Here is a 26,309-nt window from a genome sequence, read left to right as displayed (position 1 = left end):
GCACAATGCATTTTCCCCGGGACTTCTTTTTGCCGGCCGACTCATTATCCAAAGAGCATCCACAACACTTGAAAATATTAACATTTTACAAGGAAACCGTGGCTTGAAATTTGACAGAAAAAAGTTCGAATTCTTCAGTGGATTTGCTAAAGAATGAAGTCGGATCATTAAAATACATGAGCAGTTGTCATTTTAAAGGGGACCTATTCTGTTCATTTTTCGAGCCTCTGTATTGATTTGTGGTCTCCTATAGAGCAGCTACACACAATAACCAGCACAGAAAACTTTTTACATTTTCAGAATCTGCACCTATTCCAGCTGTATTTCCTTGGATTTGTGCTTCCTGAAACGGTCTGTAATGTATTCCACCCATGGCACGCCTCTGGGCATGCCCACTCTGCTGTGATTGGTCACATGCACAAAATGCTTTCTAACCATGTGCCCCTCTGTGACATCACAAAGGAACAGTTTTACTACGCCTTTTGAAGCCGAGCCATCCCAAACTTCTTTCAGGGCTCACTTCCAAATGAGCAAACCTTTGGAAAATGGGAAAAAGGTGCCCTTTATTATATATATAATATATCATTTTAAGGGGAAATGCCGCAATTTAACGAGAATGAAAGCAATCAGACAAAACAAGCATTTACAGAAAAAGCTCTTACATCTTATGGGAATAAAGTTGCAATTTTATGACAACGAAATGAAAACGTTTTGTCATTTACAAGATAGAAATTTTTGCATTTTTACATTTTTGTTTCTTCTTAAATGAATTTATAAACAAAGCTGCAATTCCATGAGGATAAATTTGTAATTTTAAGACAAAAGAAAGATAAAAAAATATAGTTTTGCAATCCATTGTAACTTTATGATAAAATACAAATAAATGTGGTGCTAATAAAAATCCTCATTTCATTCATAGAAATTCTACGATAGCTGTGAAGCTAATTAAAGGGTAGTCTGAATTTTCCTCAGGATTTAGTTCTCACTGACTCATTATCCAAACAAGCATCCAAACCAAAAACACTTGAAACTGGAAAGCAGCCCTTTTTTGTGAGTGCTTGCTTGTTTTGTTCCAATTAGATGCACCGCCGGAAGAAAAAGTGAGAGCCATCGCCGTCAATGAAACCAAGCTCTCAAATTCACTCAGATCCGCTTTACTTTGTCATGTTAGCGTCACAACCTTTGAGCGCAGTTCGCCCAAAAAAGCCTTCATTAGGCCTTGAGGAGAAGTATACCGGCAGGCAGGCTTGTTCTCAAAACAAACACTTGTAGTTTGTACCTTCGCAACTAATTAGGGATTCGGATGAGCTGGCAGGTTATTTGCTCCTTCCAGTCAGCGTTTTATTATTATGATTATGCCATCTCAACATATCCCGTTGAGGACAATGCAATACAACTTTCACATTATCGGAGATTTGTCTTTATACTGATGATTTTTGGTGTTTGCGTTCTTTAAGAATAAAAAATCACTCCAATAACAGGAAATGCAACTCATTGACAACACAATCCACATCGGGTAATCATTAAATATCAATTGAAGTGGCCTTCTTAAAATATTAACACTGCAGTGTCACTCATTTGACCCTCAAAAATGACCCAAAAATGAACTGGTGACGTTGGGCCTGGAGAGACTGCTCTCCTTTGTTGGGCCCTGCGTTTGTATAAGGGTTGCTTGGTCTCTCCAATGGAGAAGCTAAATAGCCCTCACTACATCCACAAGAGCGGCCAAGTTGTTTTGCAATCAGGAAGGTAAACTACTTATTGTTATGCAGAACGGTTACGCTTACCATCCACAGCAACAACAAACCCAATGTTTCCACCCCAAGGGACATACCTACCAGAGACACAAACAGGGAAACTCCACACCAAAATCTAAGACGCCATTTGGACTAAAGATAAAAGCTGACTACAAAGGTCCCTTTTTTCTGAGAAAAAGAGTAACAAAAAGGGAATAAAACTGGAATTTTACAGACAAAACATAATTTGATAAGAATAAAGTTGCAATTAAGGAGAAATGTACAGGAACAAATGTGTGACTTTACAACAATAAAAACGTTACTTTGCAAGAAATCAGTCACAATTTAGGCTAATTTAAATTGTCATTTTAAGGATGTTTGTATTTATTGCCTTCCTTTATTTGAAAAAAAAGTAAATCATTTCTTTGTTATCAACTCCTATACTGTTTTCATCTAGCGAACACTCTGGAACTCCCTTTAAGTACTCGCTAGTGTGACCAACCGCAGTGGAGGCGGGCCATGGGTGGAGTACATTAAAACAGGCCGTTTTCACAGGAACCATGAAAAACAAAGAAATACAGCTGGTAGATCAATAGGTGCAGATTCCGGAAGAACTAGATTGCTTTGTGTGCTGGTTATTGTGTGTAGCTGCTCTATAGGAGTCCAGAACTCAATCCAGAGGGACGAAAAATGAGCATAAATTAAATAATGTGGTAATTTTACGAGCATTTCTTAGGACAAAATTTTGTCATTTTACAAAAAATATCTTTTTTATTATATTATATTACATTACATTACATTACATTACATTATATTATATTATATTATTATATCATATCATATCATATTATAAGTCGCTCTGGAATATAAGTCGCAGCAAGAGCCAACCTATGAAAAACGTACGACTTATAGTCCGGAAGATACGGTAATTACAAGAATGAACAGATAAAGTATGCCGTCAACGAGGAGATTATGTCCTCTGTCCTTTCAGGATGATATTCTGGCACTCTTGTGATGTGTGGCGTGGTAACAAACAGGTCCTCGACACGTCATTTTGGAAATATTTAACGGCGACATTAACACTCCCGCGCTTGGCTGCTGTCCTCGCTGCTGGAGTACATCTCCATCCACCAAAAACCATTTTGCACCCTGGCTGCATACAAACTGCTTGTTTAAGAAGCACTTTGAGCGATGGAGGTATTTCCAATGACCCTGGGCGTTTGGAAAACATCTTGCATCGGCGCCCCAACTAGCATATAACCGCCTATGGAAAGTATATTATTTGGACATACCAAAAAAAATCCTAAATCCAAATGAAATAGTCATCTAGTTGGAGTACAATAGTGCATCAGAGGGCTGCTTTTGTCACTTGGACCACGGCTCCCAAATCATCTGGCAGTAGAGGGACGGTTGTTTGTTGTTGTCGAGTTCAATTCATGTTAAAAGCTTTCCAAAGTGACAGTGAAGACTCTCGTCGCCATTCTTGTCCAATTACCGGTGTAAAACTGGGTTTTCATCGTGGACCAGTTCCCAAAATGGGAATGGATGGCAATAATAACACTACATTCTTGTCAATGTTCTCATAATATTACCAGAATAAAGACACATCAGAAATGTCTGGATTTTTTAACACATTCATCAAACTGAATTTTAGGATCAATAGAAAGTTGGAGTTTTACGAGAAAAACTTTTGTGATTTATTGAGGAAATGCTACAAGAAAAAAGTTGTAATGATAGCATTCCATGACTTACTTGACTTCCATTACTGTACAAGTAATGCAACTTGGGCATCTCATATATGGTTTATATACAGTAAAGTGAACGTTGGGCCTCACCTTCTGTCAGGCAGAATGGGGACCCGCCATCCTTTGATGAAGCTCAGGTTGTTGTCCGACAGCTCCACCTGCAGGGGGAGCTTGGGCACCCACACGGTCAGCTCCAATGGTGCGCTCAGGTGCTCGTAGCTGAAGATGACCCTGGCGTTCATGGACCCTCGGGTCTCCTTGCCGTTGACAAACACGTAGTCGCAATTCATGGAGACCTGGGGGAGAATTCAGGGTCAGAAGTCAGAGACCTATCTATATGGTAATGGTCACCTCCATGAAGCGGCGGGGGATGATATACAGAGAAGTACAGAGGCAGCTGTCAGTGTCGACAATTCATTTGCTCTTCCAAGGTTGGCTCTGTCACGGTGCGGAACAGAGGGAAAGGTTTTTGGGCATGATGTGAGGTGCAACCTGACCGCTACACTCCTCATCACAATTAGTCAAAAGACCAATTGAATCATTGCAACGGTTGACATTCCTACACTGAGTAAAACTTCAAAATACCAAAAAAAAAAAGAAATGGAGTGACATAAAAGTTTGTGAGGAAGCAAACAAACAAGCATTAAAGTGAAATAGGCTGTTTAAAAAGTAAAAAAAACTTGTTAATCTTCTTGTTAATCACCTAAAAAACTGATTTGTGCGTGCTTGATGCCAGTGTTTCCAGGAGGATAGTGAGAATGTTGGTGAAGATGGCTTCATGGAAGTCTTTTTGCCATCCATCCCCAAATGTTCTCAAATGGATTTAGGCAGGACGGTCCAAAAGAGCCATGTCCATGGCAGACAAGGGCCAATGCCCACTGCAACATCTCCGACTGCCGTTTGACACCCCTGCACAACCTGAAGCTCCATTGTTCCATTGCAGGACATCTCATGGCGTCCCCTCCACTGTGCCGTGTGGAAAACATCTCAGGTGGGATCTCCTTGTCACGCCAGCAACGTTGGAAGCCATCAGAATTTTTTCTCATCAGAGAATAAAACTTTCTTCTACCTTTTTATTTTTATAATACCTGCATGCACATTGCTGAGAGCCTACAGACGCGCGCTCCTCAGGCAGGGCCTTTGCTTAAAACTGCACCGGATGTGCTCTCTTCTATTGTGGAGTTGCATCATCACCTCTGTGTGTGACGTATAAAAACACCAACAGTGAAATATGTCATATAGAATGCAATTTTTCATTTTTGGTGTGGACATTTTGATGAGGAGCGTTCATGTTCAAGTGTACCTGCTGCCAACAAGTGGAAGAACATCTGGCTGTTCTGCATCATCTATTCATGCCAGCGACATACAGTTTAAGTGGAATTGAATCATTTTAGTGTCACACTTGATTATCCCTCCGGCACACTAATGTACCACGCCGCAGAGGTTGGGAATCAGTGTGCCACTGTACGTCGGCGTCCCACTGACATTCATTTTGCGGGTGGTGTGTAAATAATGAGCCAATGACGTCATGGCTTTGACGGCTCATGATGGACTAAAGCGATAACCATTCCAACGTCAATAAAGCATTGCTCACTTGAAGGACAGAAGCTGCTTCCTTCAGGGAAATTAATCCACTTAATGTTATGGAATAAATGTGTGGCCCCCTCAGGTGGCGTCACCTTTATTAACCTCCACCAGTGTTTCATTGCCCACGCAGGCAGCACTCCATGTTGTCTCCGCCCGAGCAATCTGCTGGCACCGTGGAGGATGCCACAGTGCATTTGCAGCGGCGTGGCACCTCCGTGTGGGAACCTCACCCCCGCGGGGGGTCCTCTGATAGCCGCAGTCGCTAACAGCTTTTGACTTGCAATTAGCAGGCCAAGTTTATCAGCAGAAAATGGCTGCGGGAACTGAAGCGGCACTGCAGTGAGGGAGTTGGGTGGGGTGGGGGTGGGGGTGGGTAATATTTTAAGTGCGTGTCTAGTTGGACTCCTCTAGCGGTGAGGCCATTGATCACGTTGGCCGCGGTCGTTGTCTTGAATGACTTCTTCTTCTTCCCTTGGCGCCGTACTGATACGCATCAGCACAAGGAGCAAAAAGGCTGCAACATGGAAGGTCAAACTGCAAAATTGCATTAACAGAAGTAGAGGGAAGATGGCTGCCTTCCCACTGTCTCTTCCCCCTTCCCACTCCAGCCTGTCTACATGGAGAGGTGAAAATTATACATTATATTACCCAGACGCCCCCCTCGGTTATGATGTATCCCCTGCCCCATGAAGACCAGCCAGCCCGACCTCCATTTGCAGGAGATTAGATGCTCTGATTACAATGCCAGCTCCCTCCCAACACTGTATAAATCCTAGATGGGAGCCCAGAAACCCTCCAGATCCTTTACAATTCATCAATCAGTGGGTGGTCTATTTATTGAATTTAATTCCATTATTTTATTGAATTCCAATGGAAGTGAAGACATTCATATGACACACATGGCAAAAGGCCTGTTCACTGTAGTAAATGTACATTATTTACCAGGGGGGGGGGTTTAACCTCAACTGCAAAAAGGACAAGCTTTTGATTTCTGAAATTAAGAAAGTACATTTCTTTACACTTAACTTCCTCATGATTTGGGAACATGAAAAAGTGGAAAGGCAAAACGTAGGTTTCTTTGACCGCATGGGAATTGATCAAGCGTATCACACCACACTGCAGCAACAGAACCAATGTTGTCATAGCCATGAAGAACAAACAGCCTAGCCAGCATTTCTAGCTCTGACCAATTCATTGTAAACACAAATATGATAAGTGGAAGTACAGCTTTCCCACCAACAGCTGAGCAAAGCCACGTTAAAGCGCATGCAGAGCTACATAAAGCTGTTGGATGATACTTCAAATGCAGCAAATGCTATGTGGAGATGATAAAAAAGAAAAACTACCGTGAATTCCGGACTTGTTCACATCCTTTGAACGCTGCGGTTTAAATAACGATGTGGCTAATTTCTAGCTACAGGAACTACACTTCCCATGATGCTTAGAGGGCCGATTCAGAAAGTAGAGAAGTGAATGCCAATATTGTGTTTTGATTGAGTTTTGATCTGCCAAATCTCATGTAAGTTTTACCAGGTGTAGGATTACTACGGCTTCTACTTGGACTGCGGCAGCTGCTGAATGCCGATGGCAGGGTTTCATGTGTCGTCAACAATCATGTCCTCAATGGAGATGACCGGCCTTTCTCAGCGGTGGAAGGTTTGTCGAGTGTTGGAGCCCACCTAAGGGCTAACTGAACATTGGGTAATTGCTGTACAATGTACAATGCTGTACAATGGACAATGTACTCTCACCACTCACTCTCTCCAAAGTACCCTCAAAGAAGGTTTTTCATCCTCTACAGCAGGGGTGCTCACACTTTTTCAGCATGCGAGCTACTTTTAAAATGACCGAGTCAAAATGATCTACCCACTACAAAAATGCAAAACATCTATTTATTTTCAAATGTATTGAGGATTATTTGTACGTACAATGTATGTTGATGTACCTTACATAACCAAATGAGCCAATATTGCAAAACACACATAATTAACTATTAACATTTTTTGTAATTACCTGAGTTTACTTTGATGACTTGCACTGAATTGAACCAGCCAGGGATGCATAGTCAGGACAGTAGCTGCTGATAGCCAGCCTCAAGCACACTTCCAAATGTTTATCAGTCATGGATAATATCCGTATCATAATATCCGTATAATATTCCATATCCGTATGGAAGTGATATGTTTTTTGCCTTTTTACTTGGTCCAGTTTTTGCCTTTTTACTTGGTCCAGCTCCTTCACTCATTTTAGTGACCATAAACTTTAGCGAGGGCTTAAAATCTAACGCAATTCGCCGACTAGCTTAGCACTTTGCATCGTTGTTTACGCATGAGCGGTGACCTAAAGGTCAAAATTCAGTTGTCATCTGACTGGTTGTCCTGTATGTCAATCAAGTAACGGGGCTGGATGATAGGCTGACATCGTAAGTTCTGCTGCACTTAGAGACGTTGTTTGATTTGATTGGTCACCCGAAGGGCAACATTCAGTTGTCATCTGAATGGCTGCCCTGTATGTCAATCAAGTGACGGCATTGATGCTGGGATGATATTTTTTTTAATGTCACGCCGCGATCGACCAGCGATCGACCACTACCACCTCCGCGATCGACCGGTAGCTCGCGATCGACTTAATGAGCACCCCTGCTCTACAGGTTTCGCCAGTGATATACAGAATGTTCTCTTGAAAAAGTAAGTCAAATATGTTTTTGTCCGAGTGAAGATTATTTTGGACTTGCCTTTTTCACATTAGAGCCAATAGCAGGAGTGCAGCAAGGAATTCCGGGCCCCCTGAAAAAAATCATGTTGTGCCCCACCTATTTTTGGACCCCTGACTTTCCACCCTTTTCAGCCAAAAACTGTATCGTTAATCCATGTGCTCATGACCAGTTCTCTCATGGATGATCTGAATCGGAATCGCCTGATGGGAACATCCCCAATTGGAATCAAATATATCCAAATGAAGAAGAGATTGTCTTGTACTGCGTTCACTCTCATATTCTGGTAAATGGTATTGGTGGGAAAGGGCGGCCAATTAAAGAACAGCAGGTACCCGGGTCACAGATGCTTCCATCCTTTAATGACCTGGTAGGAGCGCAGAGCAACACTTCCTTTCTCTGGATGTGTCACAAAGAAAAGCCAGCACATTCCAAGAACAAGAACGCCGCCTTCATTAAACAATTTCATCCTCAAAACTTCCAGTGTCGCCTCATTAATCGCCAGCCAAACGAGGTTAGCGTTTAGCAATGGCGTGTTAAACGGAATGAAAGCTGACACATGGCTGGAATTAGCTGGGTAGGGAGGGGGGAGGGGCTGTGTCGTCGCTAAGCTAAGGAGCTTTTCGGGGTGTGATGGATGCGTGTTAAACGGATGTGCGCCACCAACGAGTTCATTTAGAGCTCCGCTTGCCGAAAGCGGCTCACATTAGCCTGTTGTTGGTCGGATTAATGAGGCTGAGTGTGAAAATGATCTGTTGGTATGGGGGGGTGGGGGGGGGGGGGGGGGTGGATGGCTGCAGTCAGTTTGTACGCTCACACTTGGATATCTTTTGGATATCTTGGGTCAGACCAATGAAAAGTGCACGTTAGTATGGGTTGCTATTTTTACCACGTGATATTCCAAACTAAATACTTTATTTCCTGTATGTTTACCAACTTGGACTTCACCAAGAGCTTGTCAAATATACTTCTCCAGAGCAGCACACACACATACTCTTGGCGTACGTATACATTCTTTTACATATTTGTCATTTCCCATTGCAACATGGCTTTCCACCATCTGTTCCCATTCCGTCACAAAAGGATGCGAGATAACAGCAAAGCGCCACAGCAGCAGCGTCTGGATGTTAACGTCTGTAGACAGAACATGTTGTAGTTTGGTCCAAAAGGTGTGAAGGTACTAAGCAGGCCAGTCAAGGTTGCAGATGGACCTGGATGTTTGTGCATGAAGGCTGGCGCTGTCCTGGTCACGCGGGGGAGACTCTTCCCAAACCTGATCCCTCGCTAGAGTCACACAACAAAAGGTAATCGAACGGGTTTGGGTGGCGATGCAAATGATGCAAATGATAAAGATGGAAAAACATGTCAAAGATTTAATCCCGGTCTTTAGCTGTCATGCTGAATAAAAGCTTATGTGACGACATGGCGATATATCATTTTAGGAACATGAAGGACTCACCGCTGCAGTAAACTTTAATCATCTTCCCTGTCTTTTCCATTGCTAAATTTGGCCACTGGCTTGGGGGGAACGTGTCACACCAATACGTAGGGGGTGAGACGAGTGGCGGCATGGGAAAGGAAGGGATGTGGGGTGGGGAGTGGGGGGGTCAGGTACAGTATGTGTGCTGGATGACCACGGGCGTGAGACGTGATGGCCTGACACAAAGTCTTATCTCTGCCTTCATATGGCTGATGTGAGTCACAGCGCTGCAGGAGGTAGGGCGTTGTGTGTGTGTGGGGGGGGGGGAAGCAATGTGGCCTCCTGACCCCCACCTGCCAAACACACACAGCTTGCCACTTCTATCTCACTTGGTACAGCTCCATAATAATGTCTGCTACATAGAAGTGGCTCTTCATGTTTTTCAATGTACATTCCTCCAATTCAACATTTTCAAACTGTGATTTTATTGTTCATCTGCATTTATTCTTCCCATGTGTTATTCTTCCCCGCCTTTATTGCAATTTGCATTTTTTTTTTTTGGAATAAGCCATTAATAGAGGTGTTTCTGGCAGGGATGTGAAAATGAGCAACATAAATTGAAGACGTGAGCAGCAAATGTATCTTTCTCAAACAAATATGACATCAGTTCTAAACGTGTCTCCCCCAAAGAGCTCTCTCCTTGCAAAACACGGTCAGACTTGCCTGAAGCAATGTAATTAGCAACAAAAACGTGAGTGTGTGTGTCTGTAAATTTCTGTCAACGTGATAATCTGTGTGGGGGGGGGGGGGGCATTTTATTGAACTGTCAAGTATACTTCCTGCGCCTGAAGGACTGCTTCTAAATGATCGCAGGCGGGGTTACTCAAGCAAGACGGCTCAATATCGCACATTGCTTGCAGCTTCGTGGCTTTAATGGATAATGAAAAATGATAAACGATGTCACGGAGACACTCCCACCCCCGACCCTGAACGCACTGCAACACCTGTTCTTGTCTGTAGATGTACTTTATGTGCCGGGGGGAGGGGGGGGGGCATTTTGACCATTTTGTTCTCTCTTGGTTCCATTAACTATACTTGTTTGTATACCAGCAAGGACAAATGGAGCCATGTGTAAATTTTGAATTAGTACTTCATCATTTATTTAAATGGTTTTATTATTTTCTTTTTTTTTTCTGTTTAAAACACCATTTTTCATATGATTTACTGCCTACATTGTAAACTAACAGTATTTTATAGTTGTGAATACAAAAATGCTCCGATGTCTTGTATTCTATATGCTATTATTGGAAATACAGTCGTCCCTCGTTACATCTCTCCCTCACTTTATCACAATTTGTTAACAATGTTTCATGGCTAACTATGGCCATACGTCATATGTAGTATTCTGGTCACTGGGCATCAGTAATGACACAAAACATTGATGAGAGATGACATGACATGACAGTACATTACTTCTACAGGACAGAGTGAAGAAACTTTTTCCTCCTTTCCATGTGGAAGTGGTTTTTTTTTTTGGCTTATTACTTTGTCCTTCTCTACTTCTGTAAAAATCCTTTCTTGAATTTAGAATAAATACATTCTAGGCTAACTAATTAGCTTGTGAGCATGCTGCGCTTAAAGTCGAGGTCACCTCCCTACTCGCTGCAGTGGTCCTATAGCCTGCACATTAGCAACGTTGTAGAAACAAAGAATAATAGTGAGAGTGTAAATGGGTGTTATTTTATCTACAGAGCTGTAATAATGGTAAAAGAAAATCATATTTTTTCACTCGTTACAGTTGCGTCTGTGACCAGTTAACCGGCATAGACGAGGGACAACTGTACACTATGTTTTGACATTTACCAAACGTCGGTATGTCGACACCACCCTGTATTTGACTCAGTATTGGATCAGAAAGGAAATCCCTGGTATTGCACATCACTTGCTGACACATAATAAACACTGATACATAAAAAACATAGAATTTTGGATTTTCATTCAGACTTCAGCTCCAAAGATGTCCTAGTATACTGTACATGTAATAAAGTTGTATTATCATTAGACAAATGATCAGTGACTTATGGCGAATAGTTGGTAAGTTCCTTTTGATTGATGGCGTCCATGTTTTCTAAGCAATCTTGCTCATATTTTCCAGACCAGCACTTGTCAGCGCCCTAAAGGCTGATGCTCAGTCTCATGATAATTTGGCGAAACACCTTTAAGTTACAGTGGGTGATCCATAGAGCAGGGCATAGAGCTGTGCGTGAATTTTCAAGTCAATCCCACTTATGGGGTTTGGCAATAATGCCCCCATGTGGTGTACTTGTCAGAAAAACAATAGCACACGGAACACAGTAGGGCTGCATGTTTAGACACATTTTTACCCGTTTGTGTGCCGTCTTTCACCTCGGGGTGTCCTCATTTTTTCAAAAGACTGTATTTTGGATTTTTTCAGTGACTTTGGTGTTGATGCAAATTCGGCTTTCCAGTAATCCCTCGTTTATGGCGGTATTGGTTCCAGACCCGACTGTGATAAGTGAATTTCCTTATTTATAAATGGAATCTTTTTCTAGGTTTGAACAGTATTAGATCCTATATGGTTCTACCATATCTTACTTATTGTGTGGAAATATGGGCTAATAACTATAAAAGCAATCTTCACTCGCTAAATGTACTGCAAAAAAGGTCAGTAAGGATAATTCATAATGCCGCCTACAGAGAACATACTAACTCCTTATTTCTAAAATCACAAATACTTCAACTTGCTGATATAGTTCATCTTCAAACAGCTAAAATAATGCATAAGGCTAAAAATAACCAATTAGCTAAAAATGTCATCCAATACTTCTCTACAAGAGAGGAGAAATATGATCTCAGGGAAGAAGTACATTTGAAACATTTCTATGCTAGGACTACGTTATGCTAGCCATAGCATTTCAGTATGTGGAATCAAACTATGGAATGGATTGAGTAAGGAAATCAAACAATGCACAACGATGAGCCAATTCAAGAAACAATACAAGCAGTTGATGTTTGCTAAATACAAGGATGAAGAGTCTTGAACCAGTCATGATGTGCTATATATATCACTATATTGACACTTACTATGGTACCCATTATGGCATTGGATGCTCATATCACCGAGTACTTCGGTACGAGGTGCATTATTTAAAAAAAACAACAAAAAAACCTTAAACTGTATTATGGAAAGCAGGAAGTGAACAAATGTAACAGTTAGTGATTGTAAAAGTACCAGATGGAGGGGTAGGATTTAATAAGCTTTGCTTCTTCCTACTCCTTTTGGACATGTGGAACTGGGTACTGATTATGGGATGCACTCAATTGGAATCTGATGCGTGTTCAAATGAAATAAAACCATTACCATTACCAGATCCATCAAGACATGGAATAACACCCCGTGGTCACCTTTACACTCCCATTACCCAATATACTGTAGTAGACATAATAAGACAAAATACGACACAATATGAGAATAAGACCTGTGTGAGTATGTGTTGCTGTAAGTGTGTTCCGGAGCCAGAGGAGCTGAGTGGGGGCCAGACAGTAAGTGATATTGTGGGTTCAGAGTCATCTTGGCCTGGGTTACAGCCGCAACAGTAGCCCGTGTTAGGGATTACGGTTCCTGTGAGATTATTCAAACTTCCTATAAAAACTTGTTGTTCCATGTAGCACTGGTGCCTGTGTGTCTCACCAAACATTACAGTAACATTACCGACACCTAGTGACCAGAATGTGTACAATACTATATATTACCACAACGTATTTGAATGCGTCTTCTGAATGCCTTATACAGTAATCGCTTGTTTATCGTGATTAATTGATTCGTCCAGACCGGGCCGTAAATTTCTGCAAACTAGGTGTCAGCAAACCTGTTTAAAGGTTTCAACACCATTAGAGCCCTCGGGACATGGAATAACACACCTACAACTTAACACTCCTTTTAGCCCAATATAGCAGACGCATAACCTTGATATAACCTTAACGCAAAATTAGACATATAAAGCAAAATGAAGATATAACATAGGCTCATACCAGCAAGATTAATGAATGATTAATTCATGATGGAGTGAAGGCATGACATTGGAAGCACAAAGTGGCGAGGGACAACTGTATAACTATTATCATATCAAACTACCTTTTCAACAAGAAATAACCGCAGAGCAACAATCTAAAAGGAACATAAGGCTAATAAAATATTATGTAATATGTTGTCATCAGTTCACATTTTTGACTGCAGAACCAGGCAATCCAGGGTTCAGATCTTGGTTCGGGCATCTCTGTGCCGAGTTTATATTATCTCTCTGTGCCCGAGTGCATGTGTTTTCTCCGGGTAATCCGGCTCCGTCCCACATCTCAAAGACATGCCCGTTATGTTCATTGTCTAGTCGAAGCTCCCTCATGAGGACAGGCGATAGAGAAAAAGGACGGATGGATGGAAGTACTGCTACATTCTCCCACAGACACTCAAAGGATGGAAGCGGTTTTCATGATTTTGAAAGATGAGGCTGAAAAGTCAAAGTTGATGTCACGGTGAGTCATATCTGGCCTGGCTACATCCCACTGAGCACAATTTATTGGCGTGGAACTAAATTTGCCAAGCCGTGCAACCTTTAAAAAAAAAAAAAAAAAAAAAAGGACAGAGATTGGGTTGGATGGGCTGGATATGCTAGAAATATGGATCTCCTTTGGCGAGTTTCCCCTCTTGAATCCATTTTGTTTGCTGGATTGGAAGGAAATGAAGTCATTTGCTAGTTTACTGCTCGGAAAAAATAAACCGATGCCACTAGTGCTTACTGGTGAGTGTGACTCATTTTTGATATTTTTGTCATGTTATTCGATAAAAGGGATGAATGGCTCCAGATGATGTTGCAGTGTAGAAGTTTGTAGTTCTGAGTTTTTTTAGACATGTAAGCTAAGGTTAAGGTTTAAGTGGGTATTCATCCCCAATTGTGTAATGCCACACATAATGGTTTGTATAGTTGTGATATTATAGTGGAGGTATTCAAAGGCGGATTGGGTCTCCAGGTAGCAACTTAATGTTTAACAGTATCGATATGGATGTAGTATATCGTCGCTAATGAGTCTTTGCTCTTCATAAAAAATAAAAATGAAAAGGGGGCGGGGCATAGTGGGGCAGCCCAATGATATAAACGTGATGTAATAAAATGTATCAACACCTGGATGTGGTGCAGTCCAAGTGTTTCCTGCACATACTGTATGACCCTCATAGCCATCACAAGTGCTACTGTATCTATTAGGCTGCTAATTGACTGGAGAGAATACCAACACTTGTTGTGTGATCCTCTTGACGTGGGATCGGGAAGCCCAGGCAGCATCCTGTGTTTGTGTTTTTTTATGTATTTAGTTTGCCTGCAGCCATGGCACTAAAGTTAACAACGTGAGGGCTGGGCTTTGCACTCCACTACATAAGCTGGACATAATGGAGCTTTTACTGCAAACCACGTTACTCTATCTGTCCACTTCTATGAACTATTGATTTTATATGAGGAATCAAAGCAAGACTACACACACGTACACACGTACACACACACACACTGAGAAGGCTTTTGTGCTGTGCCACTCCTCTGCCTTAAGTGGGAAGTAAAGGGATTACTTGTCCTTAAATTGACTTTGTTTGCCAGACAGAGAGCGGCAGGCAGGTTGAGAAAATCAGGTTTGCCGTACCTTAACAATGTCTTCGTTGGACGACTTGCACTGCACAAAGGCCGAGACGTCCGTAACCACCCCGTTCATCTCTATGGAGACCATCTTGACGGGGATGGCAACCGTCCGGCCCGTCAGGATGGCAGTGTTGATGATCTCCGTGTCCTGAGGAAGAAGACCGAAAAAAAGATGTTTTCCATCAGGTTTCATCAGCGTTACACATGCGCATATTCAATAAAAACCATCAGGCCTCCCAGGTGATGTTTTAGCAGGAGGCCCCTTTCAGCGGATTTCATCAACTACTTCAAATACAGTTTTTACTCTAGTGAGGGGCTGGGTGCAAATACGATGAAAAGACTTGAATTCAAAGAACAAGCTCTAATTGTGGTCTTTAAATGAATGACATCAGGCTTGTGTCTCCATTCCAACTGAAGGCGGATCACCAAGAAGAAACTCAATGACAAGAAAACAAGGCCTAGACCAGGGGTGGGCAAACTTTTTGACTCGCCGCATTGATATGACAAAATTTACGGGGGGGGGCAGACTATATATTTTACACGTAACAGTCCACCTGGTATTATTGTATCTGTAAAATTGTCATGCAATCTGCTATTATTATTTATTATTTTATATTTATATTCAAATATTTTAAAAATAATAAAATATTATAATAATTACAATAAAATTAAAATAATAATTATTATATTATTATTATGTAAAATATGCAAATATAACAATAATATTACATATAATTAATATAATAATTAGCATTAATATAATAATTATAATAATCATAATAGTTCTAATAATATTATAATAATCTAATAATAATAATAATAATAATAATTATTATTATTATTATTATGTGCTTGTGTCCCTTTTTTCAGGAGCACTTTGTAAACAACAGACCATGTCAAAAAACGAAATTGATAAAACCATCAAAAGGTTGGCTCAGGCCATGATGCCAGGTTGTATGTTGAGTTTAAATGAAATACTTTGGAAAGATTGGGCGGGCCGTATTCAAACACTTGGCGGGCCGGATGTGGCCCCCGGGCCGTAGTTTGCCCACCCCTGGCCTAGACCAACAAACCAGTTCCTCATATGGGGATTACTATTAACTAATTACTAATAACACAGCCTGTTATTAGTCTGGGATGGGTTTAACCTAACCCGATTAACTCATTCGCGACTAAGGATGCATTTATAGGTTTTTTTTCAACCCAACTGCTCGCTCCCAAAGACGTTTTATACACCTTTTGTTTTCTTTTGTGCGATAGGCACGAAGCGGTGATGACACAAGTCTACCATTGGTGAACAAGTGGCCAGAAGGTGGCAAACGTGAATTTTATAAGAGCACTGCCTCATATCCGACTCATGCCTAATAAAGACCCACCATCCACCAGTATGAGCCTGGAGTTAGTTTTTCAGAGAGAAGATTGTCATATCGCTGTTTGATGTGTGTGGTAAAAGGCAGTGTGCTTGCATGAATTAGCCACATTAGCACTCAATAACATCAGCCCATATTTACAAATTATGCATTTACATACAATTCCAAGTAGTTATTTACCAATGTATTTGGAAGTGTTCTTTTATCGTTGAACCTGAAAGCTTCCTTTTGTTTTTGCTCCCATTTTTCATGAGATGGACTTAAAGAAAATCTAAATCACAAATCAAAATGTATGATAGTGAGAACTTCTGCTTATAATCCACCCCACCCCACCTCACCGGTGTGCCACATCAAGATGCTCATCAGACATCAAGATTAGTGCACAGGTGTGCCTTAGACTGTCCACAGTAAAAAGCCACCCTGAAATGTACTTTATTTTTTGCTTTATTGGGGGTCTGGGGACCCAGAACCAGTCAGTACCTGGTGTGACCACCATTTGCCTCATGCAGTGCAACACATCTTCTTCGCAGATTGTCATTTGCGGCCTGTGGAATGTTGGTCCACTCCTCTTCAATGGCTGTGCAAAGTTGCCGGATATCAGTGGGAACTGGTACACACCGTCGTATACGTCGGTCGAGCACATCCCAACCATGGTCAACGGCTGACATGTCCGGTGAGTATGCTGGCCATGCAAGAACTGGGACATTTTCAGCTTCCATTGTGTACAGATCCTTGCAACATGGGGCCGTGCATTATCTTGCTGAAACATGAGGTGATGTTCATGGATGTATGGCACAACACTGGCCGTCAGGATCTCATCACCGTATCACTGTGCATTCAAAATGCCATCAATAAAATGCACCTGTCTTCTTCGTCCATCGGCCTTTGGTGGAGAAATGAACATTGAATGCAAGAGCAACACATCTGGTTACCATTCCTGCCGTCAGCATGCCAAGTGCATGCTCTCTCAATGCTTGCCACATCTGTGGCATTTTGCTCTGAGACAAACCTGCACATTTCACATTCAGTGGCCTTTTATTGTGGACAGTATAAGGTACACCTGTGCACTAATCATGATGTCAGATCAGCATCTTGATGTGGCACACCGGTAACGTGGGATGGATTATCTCAGCAAAGCAGGAGTGCTCACTATCAAACATTTAGACAAATTTGTGAACAACATTTGAAAGAAATTGTAACATTGTTTATCTGGAATGAATTTTAGATCTTTGAGTCCATCTATGGTAATGGTAATGGTAATGGTTTTATTTCATTTGAATATGCATCAGCTTACAATTGAGTGCATCCCATAATCAGTTCCCAGTTCCACATGTCCAAAAGGAGTAGGAAGAAGCAAAGCTTATTAAATCCTACCCCTCCATCTGGTACTTTTACAATCAGTAACTGTTACATTTGTTCACTTCCTGCTTTCCATAATACAGTTTAAGTTTTTTTTTTTTAAATAATGCACCTCGTACCGAAGTACTCGGTGATATGAGCATCCAATGCCATAATGGGTACCATAGTGCATGTCAATATAGTGATATATATAGCACATCATGACTGGTTCAAGACTCTTCATCCTTGTATTTAGCAAACATCAACTGCTTGTATTGTTTCTTGAATTGGCTCATCGTTGTGCATTGTTTGATTTCCTTACTCAATCCATTCCATAGTTTGATTCCACATACTGAAATGCTATGGCTAGCATAACGTAGTCCTAGCATAGAAGTGTTTCAAATGTACTTCTTCCCTGAGATCATATTTCTCCTCTCTTGTAGAGAAGTATTGGATGACATTTTTAGCTAATTGCTTATTTTTAGCCTTATGCATTATTTTAGCTGTTTGAAGATGAACTATATCAGCAAGTTGAAGTATTTGTGATTTTAGAAATAAGGAGTTAGTATGTTCTCTGTAGGCGGCATTATGAATTATCCTTACTGACCTTTTTTGCAGTACATTTAGTGAGTGAAGATTGCTTTTATAGTTATTATCCCGTATTTCCACACAATAAGTAAGATATGGTAGAACCAGAGAGCAATAAAGAGTGTGGAGTGATTTCTGATTGAGAACAAATTTTGCTTTGTTCAATATTGAAATATTTCTGGCCACATTATGTTGTATATTTGTAATATGAGGTTTCTAGCTCATATCTCATATATGATCTTATCTCATGAAATCTCATATATGAGCATAAACAAAAGTCTTGTGTTTATAATGATGTTGAGTATACACATTTATTTAATCTTGAAAATATAATTACCAGTAATCTAATTAACTGAACAAGTCACAACAAATATTAAAATAATAATCTTTTTTTTTTTAAAACAATTGTTTGGTGGGATGCTTTGTCGCCAAATGAAACAAAACAGTTTTCTAATAGCGACTGAACCAACAGCACCTCTGGTGGTTACAGCTAAATAGTGCACTCCATTCTGCTTCCATTGCTTCAGGACACAATTGAAGTGATCATTTTCTGTCAACCAATGAGCAGACTGCGCTCTGTTCTGTGTTGGGCAGCTAAATCGTCAATGGAAAAGCTCCAAACTGAAACACTGCACAACATGGAAGTACAAATGTATTCTACAGAGTGGTGAGAAGCTTTCAGGGTTACAGCCTCAAACAAGACCAACACTGTCATCCAATCTGCTTGGCATTTTGAATGCAAAGAGCCAATTAAAAGACGTGGCAGTTCATCACTTCATTAACTCTCCCACAATTCATGTCGTGTGCAGCGGGGCTAACAAGTTCTCTCATTTGCGCCGGCCCGCAAGAGAGAGAATACATTTTCCTTTTAATCAAAAGTAGAACATTTAAATATCAGCCTGGCATGCTCTTTAAATCGCAATAAGTACACGTTGCGTGAAGCGTGCGACCTCTCGCTGCTTGTTTTTTCCCCATTCCAAGGCGCATGCTTTGGTCTGCAGTCAGGTGTCTTTAGGCGCCATGCTGACCTTTAGCTGTTCGAAAAACAGCAAGGTGCAAAGTTGTACAAGGTTTACGTGAGAAAGCAGGCAGGGATACAATGACAAGACTCCATTTTAGAAATACAGAGCCACTAACAGTAAGATTAGCCCAGGGGTGGGCAAACTTTTTGACTCGCGGGCCGCATTGATATGACCAAATTTACGGGGGGGGGGGACTATATATTTTACACGTAACAGTCCACCTGGTATTATTGTATCTGTAAAATTGTCATGCAATCTGCTATTATTATTTATTATTATGTAAAATATGCAAATATAACAATAATATTATATATAATTAATATAATAATTAGCATTAATATAATAATTATAATAATCATAATAGTTCTAATAATTATTATAATAATATAATAATCTAATAATAATTATAATAATATAATAATCTAATAATAATAATTATTATTATTATTATTATGTGCTTGTGTCCCTTTTTTCAGGAGCACTTTGTAAACAACAGACCATGTCAAAAAACAAAATTGATAAAACCATCAAAAGGTTGGCTCAGGCCATGATGCCAGGTTGTATGTTGAGTTTAAATGAAATACTTTGGAAAGATTGGGCGGGCCGTATTCAAACACTTGGCGGGCCGGATGTGGCCCCCGGGCCGTAGTTTGCCCACCCCTGGATTAGCCAATCACTTTTTATTTACTTTTATGACATTTAATTGCCTTTAATTAGTCCTGTGCACAAAAAAGAAAACAGAATGGTGAGTGGTAGCCTAGCAGCGACCATACCCGCTAGACAATGTGAGCGATCACTACAATACTTGGGGTGACTGGTGCCGTAATAACACACCAGTTTGGTCTAAAAAATGTGCTGTCATTTCATTTCATTTCTACAAATGTTCTGAGAAAATACTCACATTAGAATATACACCAGTGACAGAATATTCCTCACTATTCACAACACCTTCCAAACATCTTGCTATACTGGTGAGTCCACATTGGCACATATGGTCAGAGTTAACTCGGAATTAATTGAAATTAATCACAGATTATTTTCTCTAGAATAATAATAATATAATAATTTGCACGTTTTGAGTACACCTATCAAAATGAGACTGGATAATATGTTTGCTTTATGCAATTTTGTGTTAAATTGTGAAACAACTCAAAACACAAAATGGACCTCAAGGTATAAAAAACAAACACAATGTACAACAAGTAGACTCCAAAAAGGGACCAGTGGTTCTCAACTGGTTTGGCTGGTTTACCATCATCCCTCAATGATACGTGGTGACCCAAGCTGTGGAAATGTTTCCATTAAAATCTCTTAAATATTATATTTAGAGGGCCTGTTTGCAACAATTCTGCAGATGCATAGAGGGCGCTTACCTTTTAATGTGTTATGGTTTTCAGTACCTGCTATACGGTGTTTGAGAAGTTGAATGACAGCACCTGGACTTGCACCCGGGCTTGCAACTGGATGAGGTCTTCAAGAACATCAAGCTAATCAATTAGCACAGGTCCATTTCTTCTGCAGACCACCTCTCTGCCTGAGTCAATAGATCTAACTAGGCATGTAACTATACCTGCGAGTCTCCATTGCGGGCAGAATTCCCCGTGCAACACAACGTCAACCAGTGCCATGAGACACTGGCGTCGTTATAGCGCACCCAACGTCCTTGCCCTCCTGCTTAAGCTTGGAAGCTTGGACGAGTCGACCATAAACCTGGCACCCATCTCATGGCTCCAGAGGCCATGTTGAACATTTCCCATGGAAGTTCATCGACTTGCTGGCCTTGAGGACATTCACGTAAGTTGAGCGAACCAAAATAAACAAGCAGAGTCCATTAACGCATCGAGCTTGGGCCTGCTAAAACAGAAGAAGCGGCGGCTAATAAACAAAGGCTTTGTCAGTCGATGCTCTTATGTTAATCAAGTTGCAGTTTGGCGTCTGATCGATGAATAAGGTCACGCCGTGTTGCTCCTCATGTGGACAATCCATAATAAGAATTCCCAAGTGTCACGGCGGCATTGGCAGCAGCAGCACGGTTGCTTGGTAACGTTCCTTGAAGGAGGCCGTGATGCAAAAGCGCCAAAGTTGAGTGGATCTAATTAACGGGAAAAATATGTAAACCATGAAAACACTGATATGTTGGAAATAAATGATGCTCAGCAGCTCAACTTTAAAACCACTGTTATGTAATCACCTTCAATCTCACTCAGTCATCATCTTTTCACGACGGGAATTTTTATCAAAATTACTCATTACTTACATTACTATTACCACGGGGTACCATGGTTTGAAACCCCAGTCAAGGTGAATGGCAACGTACAGAAATCTACACTATAATCATCATTTTTTTAAACAACACCGGCCCAAACAGTATCTGCCAAGAAAGATTCTGTCTAATTAAGTCCCCACTGCCGTGCCCGCCACTGATAGTAATTACAGTACTAGTTCACACGCCACACTCAAGGATAGAAATGTTTGAAGATTGGATCAAAACAACCTTTTCAGATAACAATCAAAAAACTATTTTCATACACGGAGACTTCAATATCGATCTGCTGAATCCACACAACAACAAGGTAATTGACGATTTTATAGATACAATGTACTACATCTGCAAGTTCATATGTTACGTGTGGAGTTCCCCAAGGGTCAATACTGGGACCAAAACTGTTCAACTTGTACATCAATGATATCTCCAAAGTCACAAAAGACTTAAAGCTGGTATTATTTGCGGATGATACCACTGCTTTTTGTTCTGGAGGGAGTACAGACAAAATCATTAGAAAGGTCAGAGAAGAAATGGTTACACTAAAAAGATGGTTTGATGATAATAGATTGTCCTTGAACTTAAATAAAACTAAAATCATGCTGTTTGCTAACAGCAGAAAGGACACGTACCAGCAAATACAAATAGACGGTGTAGACATTGAAAGGGTGAAGGAAAATACATTTCTGGGATCACAATAGATGAAAATATGAGCTGGAAACCTCATATTACAAATATACAACATAAGGTGGACAGAAATATTTCAACAAAGCAAAATTTATTATCCATCAGAAATCACTCCACACTCTTTATTGCTCTCTGGTTCTACCATATCTTACTTATTGTGTGGAAATATGGGCTAATAACTATAAAAGCAATCTTCACTCGCTAAATGTACTGCAAAAAAGGTCAGTAAGGATAATTCATAATGCCGCCTACAGAGAACATACTAACTCCTTATTTCTAAAATCACAAATACTTCAACTTGCTGATATAGTTCATCTTCAAACAGCTAAAATAATGCATAAGGCTAAAAACAAACAATTAGCTAAAAATGTCATCCAATACTTCTCTACAAGAGAGGAGAAATATGATCTCAGGGAAGAAGTACATTTGAAACACTTCTATGCTAGGACTACGTTATGCTAGCCATAGCATTTCAGTATGTGGAATCAAACTATGGAATGGATTGAGTAAGGAAATCAAACAATGCACAACGATGAGCCAATTCAAGAAACAATACAAGCAGTTGATGTTTGCTAAATACAAGGATGAAGAGTCTTGAACCAGTCATGATGTGCTATATATATCACTATATTGACATGCACTATGGTACCCATTATGGCATTGGATGCTCATATCACCGAGTACTTCGGTACGAGGTGCATTATTTAAAAAAAAAACCTTAAACTGTACTATGGAAAGCAGGAAGTGAACAAATGTAACAGTTAGTGATTGTAAAAGTACCAGATGGAGGGGTAGGATTTAATAAGCTTTGCTTCTTCCTACTCCTTTTGGACATGTGGAACTGGGAACTGATTATGGGATGCACTCAATTGGAATCTGATGCATGTTCAAATGAAATAAAACCATTGCCATTACGGTTACCACTTTTTGCTTAAAGTGGACCTATTATGCTCACTTTTGGCCATTTGTACTGAGTTGTGGACTCATATAGAGCAGCTACAAATGATAACACGCACAGAAAGCTTTCTAGATCTTCCAGAATCTGTGCCTTTTCCAGCTGTATTTCCAGCATAGTCTGTTTTTTTAATTTATTCCACCCACATCCGCCTCCTGGCACACCCACTCTGCTATGATTGGTGCCACTCCCAAGACAGGGCAAGGCTACTGTTATTGTTTAACACAAGAATACAACAATAACTACATTTATAGGTCAGAAAAGTGGAAAAAGCATAATAGGTCCCCTTTAAGCCATGGTAATATACAAAATAAATTTTCTCTGCAATCTTTTCTCTGCATATGTATTATTTTGCATGAGAAAAACTACAGTAAGTAAAAAGTAATTGGGCGGTTCCTCATGGTTCCTCGTGGATATGGTCGTCTAGGCTGTCTTTGGATTGTGCAAGTGTACCCCATAAGAGTGTATACCCTATAAAGTGGTCCAAGTCCAAGAGCATTACCAGGTGGCATATCGCAGAGACAAGCAGCAGCACCATTTCCACCCACCCACCCACCCACGGCGTGAATTCAAGTAAAAGTCACGCTGATGGAGTCTCATTTGACGGCACGGCTAAACACATCGGTGGCGTACAAGGCGCATGCTAATTCCCAACTGTCAGGGGGAATTGTGCTACGGAGCCGACCGTATGTTTGGCCAGATGTGCGGGGCTTGCAAAACTTAAAGTGGAGAATGTCTAATGGGGCTCGGAGCAGTTGTAAGCATGCAAATGGAGGGTGGGGGGGGGGGGGGGGGGGGGTGCAGCATTAGTGCTACCATTGTTTGTGTACACAGTGAGAAATGCTGCTTTGTTTCATTTTCTCTCATATCTCTGATTGCCTGCATGATTTATGGCTAATTTATTCTTTGCACATACCGTGTAAATTGCTATTTCTTCTAACACAAAATTAGGAGATACATGTATTTGTTTTTGCCACTGAACACCACTAGTATGTATATACATGTACTGCATATACACAGATATTGTTGAAGTAGTTGCTGTGTATTGTGCTAGCTATACCAATTATGCGACCAGTATAATCTACTACAATCAATGTAACATAGATGATAATGTATTAAATAACAATTAATTTATCTGTTAGTCCTATTTTAGTCCCATTTTTAGTATATATAAAGTTAATTGTGCTACTGTACGTCAATTACACTGCCAGTAGCATGAATATTATCATCAAGATCTTAGAACATGACAGGATTTCTCCTTCAGGAAAAAAAAATGTCTTGTATCGTCTCATCTCTTGATCATCTCGTAGTTATTCTACGAGAAACCACATTAAAGAAAATCTATCTATCTATGGTATAACGTATGTACTCCGCCTGAACTTGATGATCATGTAATGGGATGTCCGTCTCCGCGAGTTCTCACCATGGCCAGAGGGAGGATGGCCTGGATGTCCCGCTGCACCACCGTCAACTCGGTCACCACCTTCTCCGACTCGCTGGCCGGGCTCTGGCCCTTGTAGTCGATGTTCCAGTTGATGCGTCTGGTCACTGACAGGCTGGTGAAGTTCTCCATCTCGAAGTCCAACTGCATCACCTCGGCGTTCCCCAAAACGTCCCTAGAAATAAAAACACTGATCAGAACTATCACGATCCCATTTGGAGTTACAAGGTTGATCAAATCATGGCAAGGAAGTCATAACTGCATGAAAAATTATATTACAAGTTTAAACACAACAGAGGAAATGGAAAAAATTGCTGTAATAACAAGTATAAAGTCAAATATTAAATAATATTATATTATTTATATTATATTAATTATTATATTATATATTATATAATATTATATTAATAATATTATTAATATTATCTTCTAACGAGAAAAAAGTTGCAATTTTACAGAAATAAACTTGTAATAGTAAGAGGAAAACTATTGCAATTTTAGTGGCATTGAGTTAAAATAAAGAAAAAAAGACGTTATTTTTTTTATATATGTGAGAAAATCTTTTCTCTCTAACACAGGGGTGGGCAAACTACGGCCCGGGGGCCACATCCGGCCCGCCAAGTGTTAGAATACGGCCCGCCCGTTCTTTTCAAAGTATTTCATTTAAACTTAATGGGGTGACAGGGCCTTCTCCATCGCTGCCCCCACCCTACTGGAACTCTTTGCCCCATTCGCTGCGTGTTTACCCTGACCTTCCCAGTCTCAAAAAACAACTAAAAACCCACCTCTTTAAATCTGTTTTTAATGTCTAACTTTTTATACTGGCGGCACAGGGTCGTGTGGTTAGCGCGCAGACCTCACAGCTAGGAGACCAGGGTTCAATTCCACCCTCGGCCATCTCTGTGTGGAGTTTGCATGTTCTCCCCGTGCATGCGTGGGTTTTCTCCGGGTACTCCGGTTTCCTCCCACATTCCAAAAACATGCTAGGTTAATTGGCCACTCCAAATTGTCCATAGGTATGAATGTGAGTGTGAATGGTTGTTTGTCTATATGTGCCCTGTGATTGGCTGACGACCAGTCCAGGGTGTACCCTGCCTGTCGCCCGAAGACAGCTGGGTTAGGCTCCAGCACCCCCCGCGACCCTCGTGAGGATAAGCGGTAGAAAATGAATGAATGAATGAACTTTTATACTTGACTGCTGTGCCCCGCTTTTACCCATGTTTTAACTGCGTATAAACGAATGAATGTTGTATTTCAATGTATCGTTTACTCTGTTTACTTGCTTTTATTCAAGTCCATTTTTCTGTAAAGCGTCTTTGAGTATTTTGAAAAGTGCTATTCAAATAAAGTGTATTATTATTATTAATAATATGCAACCTGGGATCATGATCATAATTCCAGGTGGACTGTTACGTGTAAAATGTATAGTATGCCCCGTCCCCCCCGTCAATTTTGTTAAATCAATGCGGCCCGCGAGTCAAAAAGTTTGCCCACCCCTGCTCTAACAGGTTTGGTTAGAGAAAAATGTACAACGTTATGGGAATTAAGTCAAAATATTATGTTAAGAATACTTCCAAAGATTTTATTAGAAGAAAGTTGAAAATTGAAAGAGAATAGCAAAAAAAGGAAAGTTGATACTAATGACAAGTTTTTCACCTTGCTGAGCTGCTATTTTTCCTTGACATGCATATTCCTAATATGAAAAAGGACAATCCTGCCTCGATGTGATGTTGTTGCCTGTG

At 40.6% G+C, this 26,309-nt stretch overlaps 1 protein-coding gene across 3 annotated transcripts in view; it reads right to left on the bottom strand.

Moving 5' to 3' along the window:
* The window catches only part of tmem132e (transmembrane protein 132E), a 402,168-nt gene that overhangs the window by 35,515 nt on the left and 340,344 nt on the right, over positions 1-26,309 (bottom strand). For all 3 annotated transcript variants that reach the window (XM_058088316.1, XM_058088317.1, XM_058088315.1), the window contains 3 exons: positions 24,550-24,742; positions 14,908-15,051; positions 3,572-3,777 (listed from right to left, as the gene is read on the bottom strand). In XM_058088316.1, coding sequence (XP_057944299.1) covers positions 3,572-3,777; positions 14,908-15,051; positions 24,550-24,742 — 543 coding nt within the window. The remainder of the gene's footprint in view (positions 1-3,571; positions 3,778-14,907; positions 15,052-24,549; positions 24,743-26,309) is intronic.

This window comes from Doryrhamphus excisus, chromosome 11 (assembly GCF_030265055.1).
Source record: "Doryrhamphus excisus isolate RoL2022-K1 chromosome 11, RoL_Dexc_1.0, whole genome shotgun sequence".
In the NCBI taxonomy this organism is placed as follows: domain Eukaryota; kingdom Metazoa; phylum Chordata; class Actinopteri; order Syngnathiformes; family Syngnathidae; genus Doryrhamphus; species Doryrhamphus excisus.
The sequence above is the reverse complement of the archived record's forward strand: the minus strand, read 5'-3'. Positions and strand labels throughout refer to the sequence as shown.